This window comes from Sinohyriopsis cumingii, chromosome 11, assembly GCF_028554795.1.
Source record: "Sinohyriopsis cumingii isolate HCF-2022 chromosome 11, ASM2855479v2, whole genome shotgun sequence".
Taxonomy (NCBI): Eukaryota; Metazoa; Mollusca; class Bivalvia; order Unionida; family Unionidae; genus Sinohyriopsis; species Sinohyriopsis cumingii.
Window position 1 is genome coordinate 98,531,674 of NC_142971.1, and position 24,982 is coordinate 98,556,655.

Sequence of the window (24,982 nt, forward strand, 5' to 3'; positions counted from 1 at the left end):
TATAAATCCAACAACCTAGAGCCTGATATAAGTCAATTGCGATTGCTTGATATCAAATGTAAATCCAATAACCTAGAGCCTAATGTAAGTCAATTGTGATTGCTTGATATCAAATATAAATCCAACAGCCTAGAGCCTGATATAAGTCAGTGGTGATTGCTTGATATCAAATGTAAATCCAATAACCTAGAGCCTAATGTAAGTCAATGGTGATTGCTTGATAGCAGATGTAAAACCAACAACCTAGAGCCTGATGTAAGTCAATGGTAATGGCTTGATAGCAAATGTAAAACCAACAACCTAGAGCCTGATTTAAGTCAATGGTGATTGCTTGATAGCAAATGTAAATCCAATAACCTAGAGCCTGATGTAAGTCAGTGGTGATTGCTTGATATCAAATGTAAATCCAACAACCTAGCGCCTGATATAAGTCAATTGCGATTGCTTGATATCAAATGTAAAACCAACAACCTAGAGCCAGATGTAAGTCAATTGTGATGGCTTTATAGCAAATGTAAATCCAACAACCTAGAGCCTAATGTAAGTCAATGGTGATTGCTTGATAGCAGATGTAAAACCAACAACCTAGAGCCTGATGTAAGTCAATGGTAATGGCTTGATAGCAAATGTAAAACCAACAACCTAGAGCCTGATGTAAGTCAATGGTGATTGCTTGATAGCAAATGTAAAACCAACAACCTAGAGCCTGATGTAAGTCAATTGTGATGGCTTTATATCAAATGTAAATCCAACAACCTAGAGCCTGATGTAAGTCAATTGTGATTGCTTTATATCAAATGTAAATCCAACAACCTAGAGCCTGATGTAAGTCATTGGTGATTGCTTGATAGCAGATGTAAAACCAACAACCTAGAGCCTGATGTAAGTCAATTGTGATTGCTTTATATCAAATATAAATCCAACAACCTAGAGCCTGATATAAGTCAATTGCGATTGCTTGATATCAAATGTAAATCCAATAACCTAGAGCCTGATGTAAGTCATTGGTGATTGCATGATAGCAAGTGTAAAACCAATAACCTAGAGCCTAATGTAAGTCAGTGGTGATTGCTTGATAGCAGATGTAAAACCAACAACCTAGAGCCTGATGTAAGTCAGTGGTAATGGCTTGATAGCAAATGTACATCCAACAACCTAGAGCCTGATGTAAGTCAATGGTGATTGCTTTATATCAAATGTAAATCCAGCAACCTAGAGCCTGATGTAAGTCAATTGTGATTGCTTGATACAAATGTAAATCCAACAACCTAATATTGGTATTGATGAGGCTTACTTTTCATTGGTGTGATCAGGTATACCTTGCATTAATTGATTGCAACAAGATGTACTTTTCATTGATTGGTGTGACAAAGTATACCTTTCTTTAATAGGTTATGACAAGGTTGTATTTTCATTGATTGGTGTGAAGGTATGCCTTTTATTAATTGGAAGTGGCAAGTTATACCATTCGTTAATTGGTTGTGACAAGGTGCACTTTTCATTGATTGTTCTGACAAGGTATACCTTTCATTAATAGGCACAATAAATAGCAATGTGTAAGACAGTCACACTTTCTCTACATGCACTGTAAGTGGCTGTATGGTTATGGGCATGAGGTGTTTTTGCTAAAGGGTCAGGTTGAACGGATTCATGAGTGATTGTTTCAAAGTTTGGATTTCATTGTAATGAGTTGGTTAATCAGGGTTTGATTACCTGAAATTAGCTTTCACATTTATTAAAGGATCTTTGCTTTAACTTTTTTTAAAGCATATTTCTAATTCCTCAAAGTTTAACCACGCCCATGATAATATCCCTAAAGTATTACATGTTTCATATAATTAATCAATTTTTACCATGTTTCCAGAGCAGATGGATGGATCTATATTCAGAAAAATACAGACACAAAAGTCGAGGGCTTCTTCTAAAACATATTTCGCTGTTTGGGAGACAAGTTCTTGAAGTAAGTAGAAATATCCTTGATAGACCCCTTATCCATCACAGTATGATATTAAGACTATCTTCAGTAGCAGTCATCCCATAGACGATATTAAGACTACCTTCAGTAGTACTCATCATATAGACCTAATATCCAACATAGTATGATATTAAGATTACCATCAGTAGTACTCATCCCAAAGACCTATTATCCAACACAGTATGATATTAAGACTACCTTCAGTAACACTCATCCCAAAGACCTATTATCCAACACAGTATGATATTAAGATTACCATCAGTAGTACTCATCCCATAGACATATTATCCAACACAGTTTGATATTAAGATTACCTTCAGTAACACTCATCCAATAGACAGTATTAAGACTATCTTCATTAGTACTAATCCCTAAGACGTATTATCAAACATAGTATGATATTAAGACTCTCTTCAGTAGCACTCATCCCATAGACGATATTAAGACTACCTTCAGTAGCACTCATTCCATAGACCTAATATCCAACATAGTATGATATTAAGATTACCATCAGTAGTACTCATCCCATAGACATATTATCCAACACAATATGATATTAAGACTACCTTCAGTAACACTCATCCCAAAGACCTATTATCCAACACAGTATGATATTAAGATTACCATCAGTAGTACTCATCCCATAGACATATTTTCCAACACAGTATGATATTAAGATTACCTTCAGTAGTACTCATCCCAAAGACCTATTATCCAACACAGTATGATATTAAGACTACCTTCAGTAACACTCATCCCAAAGACCTATTATCCAACACAGTATGATATTAAGATTACCATCAGTAGTACTCATCCCACAGACATATTATCCAACACAGTATGATATTAAGCATACCTTCAGTAACACTCATCCCAAAGACCTATTATCCAACACAGTATGATATTAAGATTACCTTCAGTAACACTCATCCCATAGACGATATTAAGACTAACTTCAGTAGTACTCATCCCAAAGACCTATTATCCAACACAGTATGATATTAAGACTATCTTCAGTAGCACTCATCCCATAGATTATATTAAAACTACCTTTAGTAGCACTCATCCCATAGACCTAATATCCAACATAGTATGATATTAAGATTACCATCAGTAGTACTCATCCCACAGACATATTATCCAACACAGTATGATATTAAGACTACCTTCAGTAACACTCATCCTATAGACATATTATCCAACACAGTATGATATTAAGATTACCTTCAGTAACACTCATCCCATAGACCTAAATATCCAACACAGTATAATATTAAGATTACCTTCAGTAGTACTCATCCCAAAGACCTATTATCCAACACAGTATGATATTAAGACTACCTTTAGTAATACTCATCCCAAAGACCTATTATCCAACACAGTATGATATTAAGACTACCTTTGGTTGTACTCATCACAAAGACCTATTAGCCAACACAGTATGATATTAAGATATTATCGATCAAAACATGAAAATTTACAGGTACACACTTACTAACAGAATAGTAGTCAGATAAAATGGTAAATATGTTTTTTAAATTTTGAAGTTCTGTTGTATATGGCTGTTTATTGACATAGTGAAGATATTTTCTTTGCAGGCTTTACTATACCTGGAGGAGAAGGGGTTTCCTCCTCATGGTCATGTACGTTCAGCCAACATTATGCTGGAGAATAACTGCTGCAGGTTTGCATATACATTTTTCCAAGGATAGTTTTACTAGTCATAAACCACAATAGATTATGAGATGGCCTGTTGATCATCAGTCTGTTAGCACAGCTAGTTATTGCTACTATTACTAAACTACTTAGAGGATTGCCATGAAACTTTATGCACACATCTAGTTGGTCCCAAATGAATGTGACACCACTTGGACAGCCAGTATGGCCACCATATTGATCATTTTGAAAATGTTATTTGCTACTTCTGAAAAGATGGCCATACGAATATGGGTTTTCCACTAAAAGAATTTTTATGATGCCATGTTGGTCTTCAATGAAAATATAATGGTTCCAGTCATGTATCTAATATGGCCATCCCATGGAACCCATCTTAAAACATTCTTAATACTACTACTCCTAAAAAATACCATTCATATTGGTCTGGAGTTTTCATCACATCTTGTAATGTCTAGTTGGTCCTAAATGAAAATGGTTTCGATCTGACTTCAAATATGAGTCCAATGGCAACCATTTTGAAAATCTTGCTATTTCTCCTTCTGGATGGTTGAATGCTTCCTACTGCACATTAGATGCTTTTGATCATGGAATGTGATGCCAAATGCAGACAAAATATAAACACCCGCAAACAAAAGGGTGACGCAAACATCACACTTGATTATGAAGACAACCTACTTGACCATGAAGACAGCCTACTTGATTGTGAAAACAACCTAATTGATCATGAAAGCAGCCTACTTGACCATGAAGACAGCCTACTTAATTATGAAGATAAGCCTACTTGATTATGAAGACAGCCTACTTAATTATGAAGACAAAACTTTTGGAGCAAATATTATGACAGTCACTTAACCTTGTTGAGCACTATTTCACATGGCTCAGAATTAACTGAATTTGAGGAGTTACCTTGAATACTCTTTGAATTTTAAAAAAAAACTAAACTTGTTTTTATCCTTGAGACATTCTTGAACTCATGGAAAAATTTCTTTAAATTCATCTGAAAGAATGCAAAAGAATAAAGCTGAATAAAGTATATTTAAAATCAGAATTTGTGTTGTTTATGTAGTTGCCAAAAATAATGAATAAATAAATAAATAAAAAGAGATGAAATAGGATATTTTTAAGAGACACACAACACTAGTAATTACCAGATAGAGTATGTCTCTTTGCTCTGAGTTTACTAATGAGAGGCTTCATTCAATATGTAATTTGACCCAATTAGCAATCAGATGTATTTAAAACTAAAAATGGATGTGTGACCCACAGGGCAACATTCAAGATGGGTGTCAAAATTAATTAAACTTTTCTTCTGCTTTTGTACCTATTTATGCAGTAATTAATAAAGTAACATATGGCGAAAGATCAGTTTCTTTTAGAAAAATATTCCTTGAAAACATTTGGAAGTCTTTCAAGACTAATTGAGAAGTCCTTGAAATGACCTTACTACTGCTGTATAAACCATGTTTCAGCAGCACATTCCCATGAAAAATCAATAGCATCAAGAATCTGAACTTGCTAAATGGTCCATTGATCGCAGTGAATCTGCCTTTGTCTATATATTTAACAAAATAGCTTCCACTGAGTTGAGCCAGGGAGAAGTAGTCATTGTTTTCTTTAGTGTTTATTAATACAATGGTAAGCAGTAAAAATATTTTTTTTAGAGGAAAAGTATAAAGATTGAGGGAACATGAAATCAGATAATTAATTGCAGTTGGGAACATATTTTATATTCATTCAGTGATTTTAAAATGGTATTTTATTATAATTTAAAATAACTCTTTAATATTTTCATCATGTGTCATTTTTTAAATTTTCAAGTGACTATTGAGAATAACAAGAAGTTTGAATGCGAAATGGGTAACCAAGCAGTTGTATTAAACATGTCATTATATCCAACTTCATGCTATGCTAAAATTATCACTCCCTTGCATCCCAGTTAGAATGATGATGAAACTTATGGCATGGTTGTTTTGTTATATGGTAATTCTTTAGGTAACAACAATAACAATGCATGTCAGAAAGTTTCTCGTGTGTCAGGTTTTAGTAACTTTGAAATACACAAAGCATTGTTACACCTATTCTAATGCAGTAACTTTGAAAAGTCACCAAGCACTGTTACACCCATTCAGATGCAGTCGTTAATACTTTAATTTCCAAGTTCTGTTATACCCAGTCTGATGCAGTAATTATTTCATTTATTACCAAGCATGGTTACACCTATTTATAATGCATTGGTTATTACTTTATTGACAAGCATTAATACAGTCAGTCTTTAGCAGTAATTATAACTTTAATTACCAAGCACTGATAGTCAGTCTTTAGCAGTAATTATTACTTTAATTACCAAGCACTGATACAGTGAGTCTTTAGCAGTAACCATTACTTTAATTACCAAGCACTGATACAGGGAGTCTTTAGCAGTAATTATTACTTTAATTACCAAGCACTGATACAGCAAGTCTTTAGCAGTAATTATTACTTTAATTATCAAGCACTGCTACAGTCAGTCTTTAGCAGTAATTATTACTTTAATTACCAAGCACTGATACAGGGAGTCTTTAGCAGTAATTATTACTTTAATTACCAAGCACTGATACAGGGAGTCTTTAGCAGTAATTATTACTTTAATTATCAAGCACTGATACAGCAAGTCTTTAGCAGTAATTATTACTTTAATTACCAAGCACTGCTACAGTCAGTCTTTAGCAGTAATTATTACTTTAATTACCAAGCACTGCTACAGCGAGTCTTTAGCAGTAATTATTACTTTAATTACCAAGCACTGATACATTAAGTCTTTAGCAGTAATTATAACTTTAATTACCAAGCACTGATACAGTCAGTCTTTAGCAGTAATTATTACTTTAATAACCAAGCACTGATAAAGCAAGTCTTTAGCAGTAATTATTACTTTAATTACCAAGCACTGATACAGTAAGTCTTTAGCAGTAATTATTACTTTAATTACCAAGCACTGATACAGTCAGTCTTTAGCAGTAATTATTACTTTAATTACCAAGCACTGATACAGCGAGTCTTTAGCAGTAATCATTACTTTAATAACCAAGTACTGATAAAGCAAGTCTTTAGCAGTAATTATTACTTTAATTACCAAGCACTGATACAGCGAGTCTTTAGCAGTAATTATTACTTTAATAACCAAGCACTGATAAAGCAAGTCTTTAGCAGTAATTATTACTTTAATTACCAAGCACTGATACAGCGAGTCTTTAGCAGTAATTATTACTTTAATAACCAAGCACTGATAAAGCAAGTCTTTAGCAGTAATTATTACTTTAATTACCAAGCACTGATACAGCAAGACTTTAGAAGTAATTTTAACTTCAATTACCAAGCACTGATACAGTCAGTCTTTAGCAGTAATTATTACTTTAATTACCAAGCACTGATACAGCGAGTCTTTAGCAGTAATCATTACTTTAATTACCAAGCACTGATACAGGGAGTCTTTAGCAGTAATTATTACTTTAATAACCAAGCACTGATACATTGAGTCTTAAGCAGTAATTAGCACTTTATCTCAGGTTGGCTGCATGTGAGAATACTTTCCTTGGTTATGAAAGTCCCATATATCATCTTATCAAGAAGAATCTGAAGAAGGCAAAGGAGGCAATAGATGTTATATCATTTGGTAAGCAATGGATGTTATATCATTTGGTAAGCAATAGATGTTATATCATTTGGTAAGCAATAGATGTTATATCATTTGGTAAGCAATAGATGTTATATCATTTGGTAAGCAATGGATTTTTATCAGTATTCGATTCATAGCTTGACTGTATTTTAAGTGTGAGCTGTAAACACACAGGAAATGCATCTTGCATGGTATTAGGAACTTCTTTGTAATTACAACGATATGCTGTTATTCAGTATTATATAATGTGATAATGAGAACAATATGCTATTATCCAGTAATACAATCTTTGACAATGTGAACAATATGTTTTCTACAGTAATTTATCAGGATGAGAACATAATGCTATTATTAGTGATATATTATTTGATAATGAGAACATTATCTTGTTTTCTAGTAAGATATTATTTGATAATGATAACAATATGCTATTATTAAGAAATACATCATTCAATGAGAACAATATTATTATCCAGTATTATTTGATAATGTGAACAATGTGCTATTATCCAGCAACATATCATTTGATAATGAAAATAATATGCTATTATCCCATACTTTATCATTTTATAATGAGGATAATATGCTGTTATCCAGTAATATATTATTTTATAACACTATGCTATTATAATGAGAATACTGTGCTATGATAACAATATGCTATTATTAAGAAATATATCATTAAATAATGACAACAGTATGCTGTTATCCAGTAATATATCATTTATATGAAAACAATTTGCTTTTATAATGAGAACAATGTGCTATTTTAATGATAACTTTATGCTATTATTAAGAAATATATCATTCGATAATAACAACAATATATTATCCTGTAATATATTCTTTGATAATGAGAACAACATGCTATTATCCATTAATACATCATTTGTAATGAGAACAATATACTGTTATCCAGTAATTTATTATTTGATAATGAGAACAATATGCAATTATCCAGTAATTTATTATTTGATAATGAGAACAATATGCTGTTATAACGAGAACAATATGTTATTATCCAGTAATATATCATTTGATAATAGAAACTCTATGCTATTGTCTAGTAATATATGAATTTATAATGATAACAATATGTGTTATTCTGTAAAATATTATTTGATAGTGATAGCAGTATGCTTTTATTAATAAATATATCATTTGATAATGAAAACAATATGCTGTTATCCAGCAATATATTATTTTATAACACTTTGCTGTTATAATGAGAACACTGTGCTGTGATAACTATATGCTATTATTAAGAAATACATCATTCGATAATAACAACAATATGCTATTATTCAGTAATATATAATTTATAATGAAAACAATATATTATAATGAGAACAATATGCTGTTATCCAGTAATATATCATTTATAATGAGAAGAATATGCTATTATAATGATAACTTTATGTTGTTATTAAGAAATATATTATTTGATAATAACAACAATATGCTATTATAATGAGAACAATATGTAATTATCCAGTAATATATGATTTGATAATTATAACAGTATGTGTTATTCTGTAAAATATTATTTGATAGTGATATCAGTATGCTATTATTAATAAATATATAATTTGATAATGATAACAATATGCTATTATTAATTAATATATAATTTGATAGTGATATCAGTATGTTATTATTAATTAATTTATCATTTGATAATGATAAGAATGTGATATTATTAAGTAATATATCATTTGATAATGAGAACACTCTTTTGTTATATAGCTGTTTATCTTTTGATAGTGAGAACTGTATGTTATTATCCAGTAATATGTCATTTAATAATATGAATAATATTTTATTATCCATTGATTTATTATTTGATATTTGGAACAATACAGTATTTTTCAGTAATATATTATTATTATTATTATTATTATTTTTATTATATACTCAAATAATTTTTATTTTATACTCAAATAATTTTTATTGTATACTCAAATAATTTTTATTATATACTCAAATAATTTTTATTGTATACTCAAATCATTATTATTATATACTCAAATCATTATAATTATATACTCAAATCATCATTATTATATACTCAAATCATTATAATTATATACTCAAATCATCATTATTATATACTCAAATCATTATAATTATATACTCAAATCATCATTATTATATACTCAAATTGAGTAACATAGATTCAACATAGAAGTTAAATCTGCAATTTTTGTTTGTATACATAATCTTCATATGGTATGTATCGTGACAATATAATATCATCCAGCTTTACATTACAATGTCATCCAGCTTTACGTTACGATGCCACCCAGTTTTACATTATGACATCATCCAGCTTTTGATTTTGAGATTGTCAAACATGGCAGAGACATTATTGTGTGTCATTAAAGATTTAAGTTTACAATTAAAAAAGACATATTTTTTTAAATACTTTTTTCCATGTAGAAATGTGAAGATATCTGGCAATTGATGGTAATAAGAAACACAATATAAAAGACAGGTTATTTTATGTGTTTAGTCTGATATAATAAAGAGCTAATTATATTTGTGTTGCCTGATATTTTGGGTTGACTGTATATTTTGGTGTTGCAGAATCTCCAGCTAAAATAGCTAGTCCACACAAGGTATCATATAGTACACTTAAAATAAAATTACAATGATTAGCTTTAGTTTAAATATGAGAAGTTCTGTCATATGCACACACATATCAAGTCATCAAGCACACTAGGAAAAAAGACTAGTGCCTGTTGCATCAGCCACAGCAATGGATATGACATGCATACCCATATCAAGTCATCAAGCACACTAGGAAACAAGGCAAGTGCCTGTTGCATCAGCCACAGCAATGGATATGACATGCATACCCATATCAAGTCATCAAGCACATTAGGAAACAAGGCAAGTGCCTGTTGCATCAGCCACAGCAATGGATATGACATGCATACCCATATCAAGTCATCAAGCACACTAGGAAACAAGACAAGTGCCTGTTGCATCAGCCACAGCAATGGATATGACATGCATACCCATATCAAGTCATCAAGCACACTAGGAAACAAGGCAAGTGCCTGTTGCATCAGCCACAGCAATGGTATGACATGCATACCCATATCAAGTCATCAAGCACACTAGGAAACAAGACAAGTGCCTGTTGCATCAGCCACAGCAATGGATATGACATGCATACCCATATAAAGTCATCAAGCACACTAGGAAACAAGGCAAGTGCCTGTTGCATCAGCCACAGCAATGGATATGACATGCATACACATATAAAGTCATCAAGCACACTAGGAAACAAGGCAAGTGCCTGTTGCATCAGCCACAGCAATGGATATGACATGCATACACATATAAAGTCATCAAGCACACTAGGAAACAAGGCAAGTGCCTGTTGCATCAGCCACGGTAAAGGCTATGACATGCATACACATATCTAGTCATCAAGCACACTAGGAAACAAGACAAGTGCCTGTTGCATCAGCCACAGCAATGGATATGACATGCATAGACATATAAAGTCATCAAGCACACTAGGGAACAAGGCAAGTGCCTGTTGCATCAGCCACAGTAAAGGCTATGACATGCACACACATATCAAGTCATCAAGCACACTAGGAAACAAGGCAAGTGCCTGTTGCATCAGCCACAGCAATGGATATGACATGCATGCCCATATAAAGTCATCAAGCACACTAGGAAACAACAGCTCACACCACACCAACAAACACCAAGAAGCTTCAAACATAGTAGCAGGACATTATCATACATTGATGCTTTTATTGAGGCAAAATGTCTTGTTACTAATTTTCATGTGTATATGGTTGTTGTTTCATGGGTAATGCTATTTTTCACTACGTGATAATTACATGGTGGCCAGTATATATAGTGGAAGAAGAGCCTGTGAAAAAGCCAGAAAGAACCACCAATCCCTATGAAGTTACTGGCAAACTTATACACATCTTGACCACTTCTGAGTGTGAAACCCATGGACAGAGGTCAGTAATCTGTAAAGGCAAGACCACTCAGCTGCCTGGACTCCATTTTTGTTAAGTGTAAATATACTATTGTCTGCTGCTGAAAACCTCACCCAATGTTTAATGGAGACACATCTAGACAGCCAAAAAGGGAGAAACTATTCATGCTGAAAAACAGAGACAAGACAAAGATTTTGTTTTACAATTATAGGTAATGGTTGCACAAAATTTAGTACTAATAAGTATGGAATAATCTTTGTAGAAACCTAAACTTTCACCTTGATTTGTTAGCCATTGCAGTTACTGTATGCAAATTTGTACAGAACTATGCACTATAAGATGAATGTAGAGAAATGGGAAGACATTCTGGAACAATAATTTATGTCTTCAACATCAGATGTACACAAAATAAATGGGTCATCATATCCAACTGGATTTTTTATTTATTGCTGATCTAAGGGTCTAGTGGTCACACCAATGTATGCATAAAACCTTACTTTCCAGTAGGATAATTGAAGACTTTTTTTATATACAGATTTTCTTCTCAAAATTAAAAATGCTGGTGCTAAATTTGAGAATTTTGGGCTGGTGATTACAGATTTTCATATTGAAAATTAAAAAATGCTGGTGCCAAATTAGACATTTTTGGGCTGGTGATTACATATTTTCATCTTGAAAATTAAAAAATGCTGGTGCTAAATTAGAGATTTTTGGGCTGGTGATTACAGATTTTCATGATTAAGGGTTAGCAAGTTTGGGATACATTAATTAGGTTTGACAATAGGAAAAGTTATCTCCCTTATCTTGGCTGCATGGTTTTGCAAAATTAGGTTGGATAGTGACATAGTTGTTGATAGCGACATGTGTGTATATATATATATATATATATATATATATATATATATATATATATATACATATATATATATATATATATCTGATAAGAAGCACAATGTTAATGCCTTTCTTACTTCTTTGTCGTCCCTTTTAGGTCACCTGATATATGAGATGTGCGTGGGATTTCAACTAGATACTGCTCACCCTGAACCTAGTCATCTGACCATGTGCCAGAATCCACAGGTTGTTATGGTAAGGTCCTACATGTGCCAGAATCCATAGTTTGTTATGGTTAGGGCCTACATGTGCCAGAATCCACAGGTTGTTATGGTAAGGCCCTACATGTGCCAGAATCCACAGGTTGTTATGGTAAGGCTCTACATGTGCCGGAATCCACAGGTTGTTATGGTAAGGCTGTACATGTGCAATCATGCACTTCAGTACTGTCTTTCACTTTGTTTATTCCTGTTTGCTGTACTGATTTTTAACTTAACATGCTTCCCTTCTGATTTCTTAGTAAAATCTAGATTAGTTTATCACTATCCTTGACTGAGTGTGTTCATAAATTTAAAATTCCCCTCAAAATTCACAATTAAGTTATAATCCTTTGTGCAAATATTGTTATGTTGGTACGGAGAAATTCAGCAATTCTTAACTTTATGTGAAAATCAATTTAAAATCATGTACTAATTAAGATAGAACATGTTCTCCATCAGTAAGAAGTGTGGAAACCATAAATATATATGGTTTATGTTACCAGAATCAATATAAGGTAATGATATTTACAATACACTGTCTTCTGTATGCAATATACCATACAAATGTGGCATCCTACAATGAAGTTATTGTGTGTTTAATCTCCACCAATCATTAAGCATATGATAATAGATATTATAGAGATTACAAGACAAGATGATCCAATAATTAGCAAATTAAATGGGATTGATGCATAACTGGCAAAAAATAAGGAAGAAAAGCAAGGAGATCTGGTTGTCAGCAGATCTGGTAGCCAGGAGATCTGGTTACCAGGAGACCTGGTTGCCAAGAGATCTGGTTGTCAGCAGATGATATTGGCATAAACAGTGTTGTGGTTGTGCATGGTGATGATGAAATTTCTTATGCAAGTTGGTGGATGATATTGATTGTGAAAATGAGTTTGAGGGTTTTGATGAAGCTGATATTGGTGAGGAAGATGTCAGAGATGTTGGTGAGAGAGAAAATGATATTTTGGAAGAGTGATAAGTTGGTGATGTAACAATGAGAACAGCCGTTTCATGTCTCTACTTGTGAGTTCGTGGATTATTTGAATCTCTTCATGAAGAATGATGACTATGATGAAATTGCCATGGAAACAAATAGGTGAGTTAATCTTTCACAGATATGAAAAAAGTGACATGTACAGTAGCTCATCTCCAATAATCAGCAGTTTATTTTAATTTTATAATTGCCAGTTATTAGATCTGTGAAAGTATTGCCAATTATTAGATCGGCAGCAGTTAATAAAATCAAATACATATTGTTAAGATGATTTCTTGTATTATCAGTAACAAAGACATTTTCAATTTTTGTTATTCGGGTGGGGTTGATGATATTTCTATCTGTAAACCGTTTAAATTATTTGTGTTAATCATACCTATAACCTTCACAAATGTAGTGTTAAGGCTTAAAAAAATATTGATTTAAGTATGTGGGTAAAACACTTTAAGAAAAAATATTTGAATCATTTAATATAATTATTTAATGATCTTGTTTTTGTTTGTCCTTATATAGCTCAGCTTGCACCTGGGTATGTTTCTTTCAGTGCACAATTCTTTGACATTTTCATTTCAGATATGCTTCTGAGTTTTTGCAGCAGAATTGTGAGCTCTTGAAACCAGATATGGGTTTTTGCACTGTTGTACTACAAATGGAAAGTAGATTCAAGTTTTTTTTAGCCCTAATTATCGCTATGAACCAGTCATGATGCAAGATATCCAGGTGTACATATGTATATAATAATAATAATGAGGACTTTGTATAGTGCCTAATCTTTAGAAGGTCTAAGCATTTTACAACATTAGACAACACCTATAACATAAAAAAGAGAAAGGAAAATATATATTTACTACTGATTAAAACATAAAAAGAATTTACTTGCGCATTGGCATCTCTCTTTCTTGGTAGCCTCTCAAGCCGAGGAAGACAAGTTGTGCAATCTCATCAACAGTGGATGTGTATGTGGCTCCAGAGTCCAAATTCTGATGCACACAGGCGGTTGCAGGTGGGGCATGGGACAACGGTGGTTGGGGGTGGCTGGGATACAGTTCTGTGACATCTCTCTCAAGCTGCAGGAAGACCCTGGCAGCCGTCACACCTCAAAGGTGTAACAGGCTTTTCTAGTCAGGGCTTGCCAGTGGCTTCTGTCTGAGGCAGCAAGCTCGAGCTGGTGGTGTTGAAGGTCTACCCATTTGATGTGCATCTTGAGATTGTCTTTGTACCTCTTGCGAGGGCAGCCTTGGTTTCGGATGCCCTGGGCTAGCTCGCCAAAAAACTGCTGCTTTGGGATTCCATTCTGATCCATGTGGATGACATGGCCAGTCCAAGGAAGCTGGGCCTGGATTAGTTTAGTTTTGATGCTTGTTGTGTTGGTGCCATGAAGGACTTCCTGGTTGGTGATTTAGACCTGCCACTTGATCCGCATGATAGATCTCAGGGAACGCTGGTAGAATTGTTCCATCTGACTGATACGTCTTTGGAAGGCAGTCTGTTTTGCAGCCATACAAGAGAGACATGAGGACAACTGCATTGTACACTTTCATCTTTGTTGACAGGTATATATCCTTGTGCTGCAAGACCTTGGTTCGGATGTGTACAAGTGCTTGACTGTTTTTTTTTATCCTCGAAGTGATCTCTTTGTCTAGGGAGCCATCACTGGATATTGTGCTGCCAAGATATTTGGAACTTTCCACATTCTTCAGCTGCGTGTCACCAATGGTGAAGCAGGGTTGTGAAAGGACAGTGTTTGGGGCAGGCTGGAAGAGGACTTCTGTCTTTCCTAGGCTAGTTGAGAGTCCATATTAGGTTAGAGGCTTCAGAGAACCTGTCCACATTTGCAAGTAGGTGAGTCTCTTCCTGGGCCTTGAGGGCACAGTCATCTCCAAAGAGTGCTTCTTTCTAGCATCTTGGTTTTTGCAGCTAGGCAATATCTAATGTAGATACCAAGGTTAAGGTCATGGATGGCATAGAGCAGTAATTGTGTGAAGAAGAGGTTGAAGAGTACCGGAGCGAGTACACAGCCCTGTTTGACACTGTTAGATATGGTGAATTTCTCAGAGGGTTCACCATCTGAGAGAATCTCTCCAGTCATGTCATCATGGAAGACCCCTATGAGGTTGGTAAGCTTCTAAGGACAACCAAGCTTCTTGAGTACTACCCACAGTGCATCTCTGTTGAATGTATCAAAAGCCTTTGTCAGTTCCATGAAGACGGCATACAGATTCATGTTTTGGTCAAGGCACTTATCTTGAACTTGTCTCACTGCAAAGATCATGTCAATGGTGCTGTGTTCTGGGCAAAAACCACACTGAGACTTGGGGAGGTTTTCTTCTGACAATGCTGCAGTAAGCCTGTTGAGAATGAAGCGAGCAAGTATTTCGCCAGCTATGGAGAGCAAGGGGATGCCTCTGTTGTTACTGCAGTCCACACATGTGCCTTTATTCTTATAGAGGGTCACAATTGATGCATCACAGAGGTCGTCTGGCATCTCCTCTTCCATCCAGATGCTGATTAGTGAATCATGTAATGTCTCCAGAGTCTGTTCACTGAGAGCCTTGTACACCTCCACTGGGATACCATCCTTTCTAGATGCCCTACCACAGTTAATTTGTTTAATGGCTGTCCTCAAATCCTCTATAGTTGGCGGAATATCCAGTTGGTCGTGCATTGGCTGTTGGGGTATTTGGTCAAGAACAGATTGGCTGACTAATGAGGGCAGATTTAGGAGCTGACTAAAGTATTCTTTCCATCTGTCTTTAATGCCAGCCTTATCCTTTATTAGTGTACTGTTGTCTGCAGCAAGCAAGGGGGCAGAGCCAGACTTTGAAGGGCTGAAGATTGACTTGATGGCATTGTAGAACTCTTTGGAGTTGTTAATGTTGGCATAGTGTTACACTTCATCAGCTTTCCTTTCCCACCAATGGTCATGCATCTTGGGGATTTCTCTCTGAGCCTCAGTTTGATTGGATTTGAAGCAGTCTTTCTTGGTAATGGAGTATCTGTCATTCTGCCAGTCCATGAATGCATTGTTCTTTCTGGCAAGCAGATCTTGAATGGCATGGTTGTTCTCGTCAAACCAGTCTTGATGGGTTCACTTCTTGGGGCCCAGAGTAGCCATAACTTAGCTTGTTCCATTTCTTGTAGTCATTTCCATGTATAGGTTCATTGGTAGACAGCTTGTCATCTAGGCTGTTCTGGAAGTTGAGTGTGGGTATGTGAGAAAGATTGCCAGTAGCTTCTCGTGGGTCGGTGGTTCTTCCCGGGGTTTTCACGGGTTCTTCCTCCACCATTAATACTGGCTGCCATGCATAGCCTATCGTGTGCTGAAAAATGGCATTAAACCCCACAACAACAACAACAACAACAACAACAACTGGAAGTTGAACTGGGTGGAAGGCTGCTGAAGTTTGACAATGTTGAAGGCTGTGTGCACAAGCTTAGGATACCTTGGGTGATGTGAGGTAGTTTGGACAAGTCTGTGGTCTGTCCAGGATTCCACTCCTCACTGTGATGGCCTTGGTGATGAGGACATCCTGGGCTTCATGCTGGCGGACTATTACATAGTCGAATAAGTGCCATTGGTGAGATTTGGGGTGGATCCAGGTTTTTCTTGTGTTTGTTTGCCATTCTGAACATTGAGTTTGTGATTAGGAGGTCAAATTCTGTGCATTTGTGGAGTAGGAGCAGGCCATTGTTGTTTATTTTGCTGACAACATGCTTGCCAAGCACATGTTTACATTGACCATAATCGCAGCCAACACGGGCATTAAAGTCCCCCAGTAGTATGATCTTGTTGTCAGCTGGAACTGAACTAAGTACAGAGCTGAGGTCCGTATAGAACTGCTCAATGGTTTCTGCTAGGCTCGAGAGGGTATGGGTGTAGGTTATGATGATTGTTGTGTGGCGTTTGTGGCTGATGGGTAGTCGCAATTTCATTAACCTCACATTTATACCAACAGGTAGGTTTGGAAGCTGCTTCAGAAGATTTGATAGCCAGGCTGACTCTGTGGATCCTGTCTGCATTTTGGGATTTTCCTTTCCAGAAGAAGGTATAGCCACTTGTTAGCTCAGTCAGAGAACTCTCCTCTGTGAACCTGGTTTCACTCAAGGCTGCAGTATCGATGTTATAACGTGAATGCTCATTTTGCATACAATCTCTTTAATACCAGTTAATGAAAGTTCAGAATTTATGTGAAGATTCAGTGGTTTGCAGTAACAAATATTATTGGCATCTGCTTTCTTTTTGCAGGTTTTTTAAAAAAAATGTCTGTTGATTTGTGTGAAATACAAAGTCTGTTGATATTCAATGGCTGTTGGTTTGGGTGAAATACAAAGTCTGTTGGTTTGTGTGAAATATGAAGGCAGTTTATTTGATGAAATACAAAATCTGTTGATTTGGGTAAAATAGAAAATCTGTTGATTTGAATGAAATACAAGGTCTGTTGATTTGTGTGAAATACAAAGTCTGTTGATTGGGGTGAAATACAAAGTCTGTTTATTTGTGTAAAATACAAAGTCTGTTGATTGGGGTGAAATACAAAGTATGTTGATTGGGGTGAAGTACAAAATCTGTTGATTTGGGTAAAATAGAAAATCTGTTGATTTGAATGAAATACAAGGTCTGTTGATTTGTGTAAAATACAAAGTCTGTTGATTGGGGTGAAATACAAAGTCTGTTGATTGGGGTGAAATACAAAATCTGTTGATTTGGGTAAAATAGAAAATCTGTTGATTTGAATGTAATACAAGGTCTGTTGATTTGTGTAAAATACAAAGTCTGTTGATTGGGGTGAAATACAAAGTCTGTTTTTTGTGAAATACAAAGTCTATTGATTTGGGTGAAATACAAAGTTTGTTGATTTGGGTGAAATACAGAGTTTGTTGATTTGGGTGAAAGACAAAGTCTGTTGATTTATCTAAAATACAAATTCTCTTTTTTGGGTGAAATAAAAAGTTTGTTTGTGTAAAATACAGAGTCTTTTGATTTTAGTGAAATACAAAGTCTATTGATAGGCAGATGTTCTAATAGTGGCCATTGTAGAAAAACATGACAGAACATGTACAGATATGTAAAGTTTTAGCCATACTTGTGAAAAAATACTGTGTTGTAATGATCTATCACATTTTTAAATATGTTTATTACAGGTGTTCCTGATTAGAATCCAGTCAGGAAACTTGTATGTGCCTTCTGTAAGATCATCAACAGATTTGATTGTATTTTGTACCAAATAAATACCTTTCCTCAGATGAGAGGATGATTCTATGGAGTGGGAAACTCGCATTCAGAGTTTATAATCCAGAAAAACTCATCAAGTGTGGAATCAAGTTCTGTATGGTCAGCAAGTGACTATTGTTCAAAGTTGTGTAGTAGTAAAAGTAATGTATCTGTAAATGAAAATGGCAGATCATGCAGCCTGGCTACGTACCTGATGCAGAACTTTATTGGACAGGGTTGCACTTTGTTTGTTGACAGTTACTATTTATCTCCAAGACTGTTCCTAGACCAATGGGATAAACTTTGTTTGTGGACAGTTACTATTTATCTCCAAGACTGTTCCTAGACCAATGGTACTTCGGAATAAGTGCCATTGGAACTTCATAGCACCAGATGAGGGATTCAACGAACTCAAAGGGACTGAAAATTTATATTTCAGCAAGATGATGCATACTGCTTATTCAGCTCCGGTGTTCCAGTGGTTAGAGCGTCTGCCTCGGATGGGGGAGGTCGTGGGTTCGATCCCCAGCCAAGTCATACCAAAGACTTACAAAAATGGTACTTACAGCTTCCTCTCTTGGCACTCAGCATTAAGAGGTTAGTGTTAGGACTGGTTGGCCTGGTGTCAGGATAATGTGACTGGGTGGGACATGATGCCCCAGTGCTAGACATCACTTTAAACTGCCACACTGCAGACATCGTAGTGATATGACTGACATTTTTTTAAAGCTACGTTAAAAATCGAAATCACACACAAATCACACACACAGCAGCCATGATTAGAAAGCAAGTCTTTCTCCCTGGAACAATTCAGAATCTTCAAACTGCCAAAAGCAGCCCGATGTCTGGCCTTGCTATTGAACAACCTGATGAAGTATATGGAGAGTGTAGATAAACCCAGTCAAATGGTGTCATATCAGTTTTAATTTGAGAACACTCAGAGTGGAAAACGCTTAATTTAACAGTTTTAAATGTTTGTATATTATATATGTTTATATATTATATAAAATATCCTCTCCAGATGTAGTAAAAATGCCTCTGCATGTGTTTAGCAATAAATTAATATCACCGATTGTGCATAGAGGAAGAACCCAACCAGCAGGCAAATTCCTATTGATGCTGCAGAGTAAACATTTTCTCTGCAAAATAAAAAATTAAAATTCCGAGTTTATTGAGATGTGTGTAGTTTGTGGTCAAGCAGAAATACATATACTTGCCTCAGAGTTGATCTATAAGAGGCATGCTGCAAGAACTGTTATAGTGGTCCCCATCTTATACGGTCCTCTTCACCACTGAGGCAGCTGCTAGTACATGTACCATTTTTATAAGTATGACTCGGCCAGGTGGAGTGGGAAATTATACCAGATTTATGGACACTTCAATACCTACATAGCAAATATGGTACATCTAATGCATTTAAATGGGTATTTGCAATGTTTCTGTTTCTTTAATTGCTTTCAACCATTTTTTTGTTGTTTTTGTTGGATATTGCTTATTTGAAATGTTCTCTATACACATTGCCCATTAAAGTATGTTAAGTTTGAACCGTCTTTTTCTTTCTTTTTCTGTTAAGTTTCTAACGTTCTTACTTGTATAACATAATCATGGTCTCAGGATCATATTTCATTGTTTAAATGTTGGTGATGTAATTATTCAGTACTGGTTTAAAAAGTGGATGTTTTTTTATACATGTGCATTTGATATATCATCCATATATTTTCACATTTTTCCACTTGCAAAACCAGTCATGAAAATTGATACTTTATTATTCTACTTACAAGGGATGACAGATGCATAATACTCAAAACATGATCTATTATCTAATTTTACCTTTACTTCGCTGTGTTTAAACAGTTCTAAATCCATCTGCAGATCATTAAGTTATTTATTTTATTTATTGCTGGGCAGATTCTTTGTGTATTATCTTGAAGTAATGAAATCACTAGCATTTTATGACAAGTAATAAAGCTGAGAGAAATATATGATACTTTTATCAATTAAATCTGATAAAAAGAAATGGTTTAGATATAATCTGTTTAAAAGAATTTGTTAATTTTAAACATTTCATTCTTTTGGTTGCAAAAGATGAATCTTTTAATTTTAATGAAAAATATATGTGAAGATCATGGATGCATTCAGGTATTATCTGATAAAGTTTCATACAATTTATTTATATGTATGTATTCTTAATTAGTATTGTTTGTTAGTGCTTTCGTCTTGGTTATATGTTATGCATAATTGTATTTTAGACTTGAGTTTTTCTAAAATGAGTTTTATTATGGACCTGACTAGTAACTTTTTTTTAATCAAATAGTACATAGTTAATATTTCTCTATAAGTGTGAGTTAAATATTAGGATCATAATCAGAGGGACCAATCCGGTTTCCTAGTGATTAGAGCATCCACCTCGGAATCGGGAGGTCATGGGTTTGAACCCTGGCAGAGTCATACCAAAGACTTAAAAAAATGGTACTAACAGCAGCCTTGCTTGACACTCAGCACTAAGAGGTTAGTGTTAGGACTGGTCAGCCTGGTGTCAGGATAATGAGACTGGGTGGGACATCATGCTACATGTCTGCGGCATGATGTCCCAGTGCTAGACATCACTATAAACTGCCACAATGCAGACATCGTTCTACTTGTGTGTCTTACTTTTTCATATATAACATTATTTACTTGAGAATTTACTTGCATTTAACATTAGGGACAGAATTATTCTTATTGTTTTGTTCATTGTTTTAATTTGGGTAGAATTATTTATTGAAATATTATTCACTGGAAATATAGAGTGCTCATCTATGGTATTTTTGGACTGGAAGCATTAATTTGGAATTATAGTGATTTCAGACAAGAAGATATTTGGATTATATTATTGTGATACATCAAAAGACTATTAACACATCTCCACACTACCGGCTATGGGCACATTAGCATATTCAAGGCTGCGGGCAAATCAGCACATTCAGCATTGGACATTATTTAGAATGCCACTGGAATTCAGTTGGATCTCTCTCTATATATATATATATATATATATATATATATATATATATATATATATTTGGACTTGTGATAAAAATTTTAGGACTATTTGGGATTTAATTAATAATACCGTAAAGTCTTTTTAAATTTTCACTTTGTATTCCAGGAAAATAAATTATTTGTTGAATTTTAGAAAACTTGATGATTAAACAATGTGACATCACACACATTGGACATTTTGTGCTGACAAATGTTTTGTCTTTTGTAAAAAGTTCTGTTTGTTTAGGATGGATGCATATTCTTTGATTTATAGTTATACTTTTACTATTTCAAGTTTGTTTGGGACTATTTTTTATGCACAGCATCTGCCAGAATGAATGAAATTATTTGTTCTTCTTTCTGTTGAAATAATTTCTACTGAAATAAAACTGTGATAAAAGAATCTCAAATGGTTAATGATTTAATATTAAATTTATGAAACTCATTAAATAATGTCCATCTTTTGCTCACCAAGGCTTGCAAAAGCTGGACATTATTATATATACATACATACATACATGCATGCATGCATGCATGCATGCATGCATACATACATACATACATACATACATACATGCATGCATGCATGCATGCATGCATGCATACATACATACATAAATACATACACACTGTTATGTATTTAATTTATATTATTTCTTGACGTTTCTTTGTGGTTATATGTTATGTACATCTGTATTTTGTACTTGACCTTGTCTAAAATCAAGTTAATGGTGTATCTGACCAGTGACATTTATTTTGTAAACAGCATAATACATGGCTTAATATTTATCTCTGCTTGGGATTAATTAATAATAGTAAACTTGTTTTCTTTGATTTGAGTTAAAGATATTGTGTTGATTCTGACCTAAGAAATGTTTTTAACAATAATTTCCATTATGTTGACAGAATATTTCTAGGAAATGGTTATTGTGACCTAGGTGAAGTAGAGGGGTATATAATATTGTTTACCTAAGAATGATTCATTCTTGCCTTAATATCCAAAAGAGAATCATTCTTATTGTTGTGTTCAGTTTTATATTTGATGGATCTATTTATTCAGATTATTATTTACTGGAATTACAATGTGCTCAATAATACTCTTGGACTGGAACATTAATTTGGAAAATTTAGTAAATTCAGATAAGGACATTTTGGATTATATTATTGTGATACATAAGAAAACTTAACACATCACCACATTCCAGGCCATTGGCACATTATTATGTTTAAGACTATATGCACATCAACACATTCATCAGAATATATTTGGAATACTACAGGGATTCAGTTGGAACTTTATACATTTGGACTTGTGATAGAACTGTTAGGACTGTTTGGGAGATAATTCACAATAACTGTAAGTTCTTTTTAAATTTTCACTTTGTATTGTAGGGAAATATATCATTTGTTGAATTTGGCAAAACGTCATGGTTTTTGCTGCTTTCTGTTGACTTAGTTTGAAACCATTGAGTCATAACAATAAATAAATACATACATGCATATATGCAACACACACACACACACACACACGCACACACACACAGAGTATTGACTTTCTTTCCATCCATCCATCTGTCATGCTATTTATGCATGTATCTTTACATCAATCCATCTGTCTTTACATCCATACATTTATCTTTACCACAATCCATTAGTCTTTCTATCCAGTCACCTCTTTCCTTACATATGTCTTTCCATCCATCTATATGTCTTTCTTTCCATCCATCCATCTGTCTGTACATCCATCCATTTGACTTTCCATCCATGCATATATCTATCAATCCATATATGTATTACCCTTTTTCTTGTTTCCACACAGTAAAGCTTTCTTTTTTACATAATGTAACTTTGTTGTTGGTTAGGGGTGAGGAAGAATTCTACTCATTTTGGGGTCAAAAGGGCCAAGGTAAAGGTCACTGTGAGCAGAAGAAGAATAGTTTCTGCACAATAAAGTTAATTCTCTAGCTTAGACCTGACTTTGTGGATTGCCTGCGCCTAGGAAAAGGCATAAGATTTTAGTGTCAAAACATCAAAGATGAAAGTTACTGATTTGAAAACAAAAATGTATTCCACACAAAACTTTTGGTTCTACATCACAGGCCTAGATTACACTTTGTGGATGGCTTGTCCTTGAAAGAAGGTAAAATCATACTGACTTTAGATTCAAAAGGTCAAAGTTAATGGTCACTGGGGCTGAATAAGGTTTTGGTTGGCTTACACTTGGGGTAAGAAAAAGAAGCATATTGATTAGGGTAAATAAATCAAGGTTAATGACACAATAATTAAAAACAGAAATGTTGTTTTTGCATAATAACTTTATTTCTAAACCACATACCATGAACAAAGTTTGTGGAGGGCTTGCACTTCAGATAAGAAGGACCTGTTCATTTTGTGGTTGAGAGATAAAAGGTCAAGGTCATTGTGACTAAAAAATGTGTTTGCACAATAACTCAAGAGTAAGTTCTTTAACCAAAATTTATGGATGGTTTTCACATAGGGCTTTTTATACTTATGGTAAGAAAGAAAAGTATTTGATGGTTGTGGTGGGTGGGGTCCGAGGTCAAGATCATGTCTAATTAAAAAAAGCAAATTATTTATTTCAAAAGGGCAGGTTGATTGAGACCCATTGGTTATGCAGAGTCAACCATTTCCTTTTAGTGCATACATAGATGGCCATTAGACACATTTATAAGACTCATGCTTAATTTTAATCACATGACCTGTGGCGATTCCTTGTGAAGTGATAATTGTATTTTCAACATTCTTTTTCAGCTTCTGAATTTCATATTCCAGAATGAAAATGGTGTATATCCTACAATAAGACAGGTACTTCTTTTTGTAATATCCATAAGGTACAGTTATATTAGCTGAGTTATTCCAATGATTGCATGGTGAACTTGTAATATTTACAGAAAATGAACAATTATGTATGATTCCATTTACTAATGAATTATTATTTTTTGTGGTGTGTTGTTGTTGTTGGTGGTGGTTTTGTTGTATAACTGCACATAGGACTATTTTCAATCGTACATCTAAAGCTGCATGAACCAATCAATGGAGAAGTTTTTATTACATTTTCTTAGGTTCAGACCAGATGCTAGTTATCTCCCTTGGATATTGTTTCACTGATGGTAGTACATAGTTGAAACAATAGTAAAGAAATTTCTTCTCGAAATGAAATTATAACTTAAGCAAATGTTTCAGATTTTAATATAAATTCTATAGTGATACATAAATAGAAATAAATTTAGAAAAATATAAAGATTCTGTTTTCAGCAGCATTATTACCATATTACATATAGCCATGAGTAGCAATATTTATAGTTATATTTTTTTCCATATGGCCAGGTGGTATTAGGTGCTCACCTTTACAGATG

At 34.2% G+C, this 24,982-nt stretch overlaps 1 protein-coding gene across 1 annotated transcript in view; it reads left to right on the plus strand.

Moving 5' to 3' along the window:
- Positions 1 to 24,982, plus strand: part of LOC149789088 (slowpoke-binding protein-like) — a 97,981-nt gene that overhangs the window by 60,474 nt on the left and 12,525 nt on the right. Inside the window, exons 7-11 of the mRNA XM_089975284.1 lie at positions 1,865 to 1,960; positions 3,574 to 3,659; positions 7,198 to 7,304; positions 12,270 to 12,367; positions 24,378 to 24,431. Coding sequence (XP_089831410.1) covers positions 1,865 to 1,960; positions 3,574 to 3,659; positions 7,198 to 7,304; positions 12,270 to 12,367; positions 24,378 to 24,431 — 441 coding nt within the window. The remainder of the gene's footprint in view (positions 1 to 1,864; positions 1,961 to 3,573; positions 3,660 to 7,197; positions 7,305 to 12,269; positions 12,368 to 24,377; positions 24,432 to 24,982) is intronic.